The sequence below is a fragment of the Astatotilapia calliptera genome, chromosome 17, assembly GCF_900246225.1.
Source record: "Astatotilapia calliptera chromosome 17, fAstCal1.2, whole genome shotgun sequence".
Taxonomy (NCBI): Eukaryota; Metazoa; Chordata; class Actinopteri; order Cichliformes; family Cichlidae; genus Astatotilapia; species Astatotilapia calliptera.
Window position 1 is genome coordinate 13,584,758 of NC_039318.1, and position 7,356 is coordinate 13,592,113.

At 34.8% G+C, this 7,356-nt stretch overlaps 1 protein-coding gene across 1 annotated transcript; it reads right to left on the reverse strand.

Annotated features, from left to right (window-relative positions):
• Window positions 1–3,130: 3,130 nt before the first annotated feature.
• Window positions 3,131–4,178, reverse strand: LOC113009480 (macrophage mannose receptor 1-like). The gene is made up of 2 exons (XM_026147792.1): window positions 4,100–4,178; window positions 3,131–3,487 (listed from the first exon to the last, which is right to left on the reverse strand). The coding sequence occupies exons 1-2, from the start codon at window positions 4,176–4,178 to the stop codon at window positions 3,141–3,143; spliced, it is 426 nt and encodes a 141-aa protein (XP_026003577.1). The 3' UTR covers window positions 3,131–3,140.
• Between the last annotated feature and the right edge of the window lie 3,178 nt (window positions 4,179–7,356).

Here is a 7,356-nt window from a genome sequence, read left to right on the forward strand (position 1 = left end):
GCGTGTGTGTGTGTGTGTGTGTGTGTGTGTGTGTGTGTGTGTGTGTGTGTGTGTGTGTGTGTGTGTGTGAGAGAGAGAGAGAGAGAGAGAGAGAGAGAGAGAGAGAAAGAGAGCCTGTCTGACTCAGATCACACAGCTGTCCTATTTTTGAAAAGCCGTCTTTCCTTTGTTGCATCATCTGTTTTTATCTCTCTGTGTTTTTGGTTTATCATTTGGGCTGAAACTATGGACTACTAAATGTTCTAGAAACTGAGCATAACCTGAGTTTTGTAGGAATCTCTGCCTGCCATATCAGCATTTGTGGTCCTTATAATCACTTAACAATGCACTCAATCAATCTAAGGTGATTCAAATATGTAATTTTTATTGGTAAAATGATCTACTTACCCACCAGAATGAGCAGGCAAACCAGCACTGCATGTTTTTTGAAACTAATATGTTAACTGTAAATGTTGCTGTCATTTTTGTCATGGATCAATAAAAACTGGACAAAGTTGTGACTAATTGAACATTACAAGACAGGAAGAAAAACAGAATACACTGACACAGGACACAGACTGTCAAAGTAAAACAGGAAACTAACACAGAGACGCAGACATGACAAGGGGCACAGCAAACCTGGAACACAGAGACAGAAACAGAAGGACTCTAAATAACACTGAAACCAAAGACTAGAGATTCTAAATAAGACAAAAGCAAAGACTATTAATAATAAACAACACAAAACGCTGGGTCACCGATGCAGGACCATGACAGAAATATGGAAACTGTAAACAAAAAAGAACAAACATATAGATGAAAATAATGCAGCTAAGTATAAACAAAGAAGATTAGACAAATAAATGCTTCAACAACCACTGACTTATTGCAATGCTCTTACTCTGTGGAAACTATATGAAAAAAAATCTAATTTTAAACAAAGAAAGAAAAACTACTTTAAACTTCAACCTACATATTATAAATTTTGAAAAGCAACACAAAGTTTTAATGTATATTTGATTATTTGTGTTTCCTTGCTTCTCTCTGATGTCTCTATTTGATGTGTTAATGAAGGCTGCATTCAATAAAGTTCCTCATCCTGCTCCAACAGAGAAGACTCTGTTGAATGGATTTGAATATGCAAACAAGAACTCTAAGCTGGCCAAACACCAGGCAATATAATAACAATATTTACATAATGTAATGGAAAAAAGGACAGACAAGAAGCCAAACCTGCTGTTTGACATGCTGAAAGACACAACTAAAAACATCCTTTCTGTTAGAGCAATGGTAAAAGACTAAATTAAATGAATGTTTTTAATAATTGAGATTTGTTTTTCTTTGTAGTTGTGGTCATTCTGAAAACTGACCAACAAGTTAAACAACAAGAAAGTATTTGTGTAGAAGATAAACTAAATTCATGCTGATAATCAAGTTTATAATCTTAAATCTAGAACACTTTTCTGTGTTCTAGATGTGTTCATATCTATTTTAACTACAACTTCTTAATGATGCTGCTGACATAGTTTGAATACTAGTAGTAGCAGAAAGTAGCATGTAAAGACGTATGGAAAGTTTACAATCCAACACGCTGGACAGAGTTTATTTGTGCCGTCAATAATCATTTAAAATTATTGTAAAACATTTCTTTCCAGGAATTTTATTGAGAATATACAGAAAAATAAAAATGTGTGGACGGTTAAATTATGGCTGACAGCTGCTGCTGGAAATTTTTAAGAGGTAAATATTTTTAACCCAATAATATCATAGTGGTCACTTTTTTCTACTCAGAAGAGGCACCATTTACACAAATGTTCAGTCAGTCCATAGAAAAACATGTCAGTGTGGTTTAACTCAGAAACTCTGATGAGCGCACAGAGACACATCATGATGTGTCTCTGTGTGCACGTCTTCAGGTATTCCTGTCAGTTCACCGTGTTTAAGGGTTTTTCATGTTTTAGTTTTAGATCACCCAGTTTAGGTTATTGTTTCGTTTCACCCATGCCCTTCATTTGTATTTATTTTACCAGCCTTAGTAAACTGCTCGTTTTCTGTTACTCCACGTCACGTTTCACTTTCTGTTTTGGTCTGCATTTGAGTCCTTTTTTGCTACACATACAGTCTGCCACTGCCAGCATAGCACACAGTGTGTCTCTGTGTGCTTTGCTAATGAAGTCTGCACTCAGTAAAATATTCCATTCTGCTCCAGTAAAGAGGATTTTATTGTGTGCATTTGGATATCCTCATACAATACAATACATATACTATTATAATATTTGCATCATATCATTAAATGGAGAGCAAACACAATGGTGAACTTTGGATCAACCAGCCCCCCCAAAACCAGTCATTTCTCCTGAGACTACATATAATGAAAAATAGGCGAATGGGGGTTATTTTTTACTTTTTGAGATGTATTTTGAAAAAAATAAAATAAAACTTCAGATTTCTAAGAAAGATTAATAATTTCTTATTCCTTCAGAATAAACAATGATCTTTGCTAATTTATTTTCAAATGATTCCTAACGTTCATCCGACAGCTTTCATTACTAGTAAAAATCTTCATTTTTTGACTCTCTGCTGTGTTAATATTAAAGTGGTGCAAACACATTAGTCACGTTTTTGCACATTTATTTTATGCTGGCTTTAAAATCCGAGTGAGGAATTTGGCAACAGTGAATGTATCCAATGCATTAACTCATTGTTCTTGCTTATTTTATTTTAAATTTTTGTCTCACATTTCACACAGTTGACAATTTCAATAAAGTAGCATAATTCAGCAAACATTGAGAGTTTACAGTCCAGTGTATTGTTGTAGTTTATGTGGAGCACTTTCAATTAGAGTTCAAAAGTATCACAAAATAGATACATTTAAAATAGGACACAATGGCGTGGATTTATTTATTTATTTATTTTTACTGCACTACAAACTTCTTAGTACATTTAAAAAGAGAAAAAAACGAAAATGATTACATGCAAAATCCAGTGTTATTGTATTAAACAAAAATCCTGTCCAGAGTGGAGGTTTGCACTCAGAGTGCTTCTTGTTGTTATATCCCATCAATCTCTAGCCTGGATAAAGGAAAAATATAGTAAGTGTGATTACAACACTTACTAGAAATATAAGATTTAAAACAATTAATTTAGCATGGTTCCAAAGCCTATGATAAAGAACAGATGAAGCTAAACATCTGTGCATAATTTTTCTTGAACCATTTATGTTCTCCTCTTGTCTCCATGGCTACAGCCAGGTTACAGTCTCCAGTGTCTGTGTCATCGGCCCAGTTCTCATAGCAGACAAGCTGGTCATTGACCCAGAACCACAGATCAAGAGCACAGCTGTAGCGCAGTCCCAGCCAGATGTGGGGTGTGCTGGCATTCTTGGCTTTCTCTTGCACCAGTTCCTGCTGTTCAAGGTTTGTGATGGAGACGAGGTCACGATGGTGCTTTCTGCAGTAATTTACAGCCTCATCCCAGTTTTTCCTTTCATTGATCAGGATCAACTTTTCTGCCATGAACAAACAGATGTTCAGTTCAAATTAAATGAAATCAGGTTTCTAGATTTTCTACCTCAAATACAAAAAAATATGTGGAGCAAATAAAAGAAAAAACAAACAACAAAACAAGTCACAAATTTCATAAAAATAAGAGCTGGACAGTTTGACATATTTTTTAATTTCCTGCTTTAAGTTTTTCCAATTTAGAATGTTTACTTTTCCTGATTTACTTTATTAAAGTCTTATTATTTAAATTTAAATGAACCTTTTTTTAAAAAAATGTAATTTTCTTTTATCAGGAGGATTTAGACACTAGAATTATGTCTCATTATAGCTGTAAATCTAGAACCTATTAGAAACAGTAGCGATACCCACACTCAGAAACTAATATGACCCCTGTGACTCAGGTTCCTGATGAAAGGAGGCTGCATTATGTGTCTGGGGTGTAGCTCTATCTCCATAACAGCTTGCATTATTTAGCTTTATGATGAAACATATACCAACCTCTTCGTGTACAGATTTTCCATGAGACTAAGAAATATTAGTTTAGCTTTAACATTTATTCCTTCAGTAAGAAAACTGACAGAAACCAGATGTGAAAAATGAATCTCTGTAAATCTCACCATCACCGTAGCAGAAGAAAGATTTTCTGGTGTTACAATCATCAGCTTTCCATTTTCCTTCTTTGTTAAATTCAGTCATCGCACATTTCCTGGTGCCGCTGTCAGTTTTAGACAGCTCTTCAGGTAACTCACCAACATCTCTCCAGTGTCTGTAAGAATAATTACTCCCATCTGACCACCTCCAGGTGTCTCTGAACAGGCCGATCCATGATCGTGGTTCATCAGAACTCTTAAATGTACTGACTGCTTTGTTTAACTGTTCTGCTCCACTGGCCAGGTCTGTGTGGTTCTCTCTGCAGTAGCTCTGAGCCGCACGCCACATTTTTTTATTGTCAATGAAATGTAGTGATTTGTTTTGTTCTGTGGAATAAAGAGAAAGACAAGACTCATAAGAAATGTACATTTCTATCTTTAAATGTATCTTTAAATTGATTTTCTAAAGACACAACTTAAAATAGCTCAAAACCTTCAAAACTAAACTACCAACATTATGGGAATAACCACAGCTGTGACATTATGCTCAGGATGACTTTGCTCTGTGTGGCAGAGAAACAGTTTTCTAATCAAAGGTCTGGTATGAAATTTTGTGTAATGACATTTGGCACCACGAGATGGTTCAGCAAAGCAAAAGAACAGTGTCCTGGTGTAACATGAGAGGCAGAGAAAGCACCGTGGGAGGACGGGTATTCAAATGAGCAGGATAGCACACAGGGGCTAAAACACCAGCAGCCAATTATCACATCTTCTCATTTTCATTAGAGATGAGCTGTAGATATGTTTAAATATAAACACTTTGTTTAATTAATACAATTATTGTCAAATATTCTCACCATTATAGCAGATAAAGGGGTGAACATGAGAAGAACCAATATCCAACAACCCACCAGAGCTGTCAATCACTACACAGTTCTCAAGATATCCGCCTTTATCATTAGGTTCATTTCCACTCCATTTCACGTCTTTATCATTGAACTCCACTCCTGGCAGAGACCAGTGCCACCTCCTGTTTTCTTTTCCTGAGATGCTGTACAGCCCAATCCAGGCGTTTCCTTGATTCTCTGTATATCTGTGTACAGTGTCTTCATATATGTCATGTTAGGCACTGTGGCCAGGTCTTTATATCCTTCTCTACAGTAACGCTGAGCTTCGTCCCACGTTTTAGGCTCTTTAATGAAATAGTATTTATAGCCTTGGCATAAAATCAAAGAACACTGACTTAAAAACAACAACAACAACAAGTTATTCAGAAATCTACTGATGGCAAAAATGTTGTTAATAAAATTATATCCGGAGGGCAGAGGTCCCATAGAGACTGCTCACACATGGTTGTTGACAGAAATTGTGTTTTGGATGTTGTTATCTGGCAGGTTTTGTAAGCAGTTCACAGAAACCTTCATTAATCTCAAGTGATGCAGTAAATCTGTGGTTTTTAATGCTAAATTGATCGACTTACCCATCAGGATGAGCAGAAAAAGCCTCCCGTGCATATTTCCTCTGTTTGATGAAACTAAGATTTTAATTGTGTCGATTTTGAGTTAATATAGTTAGATGTTTGAGTTAGATGAGTTCTAAGGAAGACCAGTGAAAGATGGATGAAAAAATCAAGCTGTAAACAGGAACCACAACAAGCAGGACAATTTCAAATAATATGAATAAGAAATTAAAGGTTGGATCCAGTTTCTTTTACATAAAAAAGATTATTATTACAAACCAAGAGAATTCCTACTTTAAAAATTCTTAAAATGTTCATTCTAAAACTAAAAATGTTTTTCATTTTAAAAATGCAAATCATTTTAATATTAAGCAGAAAATGAGGAAGAAATAAATATTGTAGGTAAAAATGTTAATTTCAACTACAAAGTTTTAACTTACATCTGGTTATTCTTCTGTGCTTCGCTCCGATGCGTCTGCGTGTTGCTGTAAAGAAGACTGCACTTAATAAAATATTCCACTCTGCTTCAACAAAGAGAATTCTGTGGTGCGCATTTAAATATTCCTACTTTTGGTTTAACAGTGGGACTTTGTGTTTACTGGAAGCATATCCGGTTTGTTCTTTTTAAACTTGTTTTTTGTTGCTGTCTCTTCCTCCTGCGTGTGCAGTCCTCCTCATTGACAGTGAACTGTGACAGCTCGCGTCACGTCTTAAGAAACTAAATGATAGAAAAGAGGAAGAAGTGAAATATGCACTGTTGGCTGTCCAGCAAATAAATACAGAAAGTGTCACTTCACAGAAAGACACTTCTGTGGGAGATAAACTAAAATAGTTGTTCATACCGAATTTTTATATTTAAAAATCAGACTTAGGGAAAAACAAAATGTTCTGTGTCATGAAACTTGCTCTTATTACCTGGTTAAATCACCATGGCAACTTATGGTGAACACACAACCTGGTTGAGAGCAGGTTGTGTGTTCAGGTTTTCAGTTTAAAATCAGCTCAGCTTTTTTTAAATTTTACCATTCTCTAAGCTGTCGCTACATTTGCAAGTGACTGCAGCATTAATCTTCTATTTACAACAGTCTTGCATTTTACTATTTTATATTTCATGTTCTTAGATTTTTATCACAAATTTAACCACCATCAACATTGAAAAGAAAGAAAAAGACCTTCTAGTGTTTAACATGGACATTAATTGAAAATAACTAAAAGGAAACAATAAGATGGGAGCTCAGTCACAAAGCCCTCCTGGTGTTTTACTATATGATTGTAAATATTGGTCTATTTCTTTCTGAAAAGCATAAAAATGAAGTTTAAACTGTCTAAGAATACAAAACTTTATGAGAAATATATTTATTAGTTTTTCATATTCTTTTACTTTGTTAAAACAAAAGCATAGTCCAACATAATTTCAGAGCTACTGTTTAATGTTGATTTACACAAAAAGACCAAACTGGGTAACATGAATCATTTAAAGTACAAGCACACGACTTTTCAGACATTTTTCAGTGGCTTGGCTGACTCGAATGCACCATCTAGTGTTCAAGAAAAAAATAGAAAAAAGAGAAATAAAAGTAGACGGAAACAGAATAATAAACATTTTATGTTAGACACCAAACTAATAATTACATATATGTGGTTTTGAGACACATTAGCTATTATAAGCATATAAATGCTGTGGTGTACTTTGCTGTAAACACCCAGAAAGCTGTAACCTGACCGTTTTTCAACAAATAAAACATTTTTAAGTTTGAAATAACAAAACAAAAAAGGGATTCTTATTCTGTAGTAGGTAGTAGTAAACAATATGCAAAAAACAAAA

What these genes read in the sequence shown, in the direction of transcription:
- LOC113009480 (XM_026147792.1), bottom strand. Translation starts at nt 4,178, where the DNA reads ATGACTGAATTTAACAAAGAAGGAAAATGGAAAGCTGATGATTGTAAC. An exon ending in TTTCTTCTGCTACGGTGATG is followed by an intron (nt 3,488 to 4,099) that starts GTGAGATTTACA and finishes TGTTCATGGCAG; the next exon opens with AAAAGTTGATCCTGATCAAT.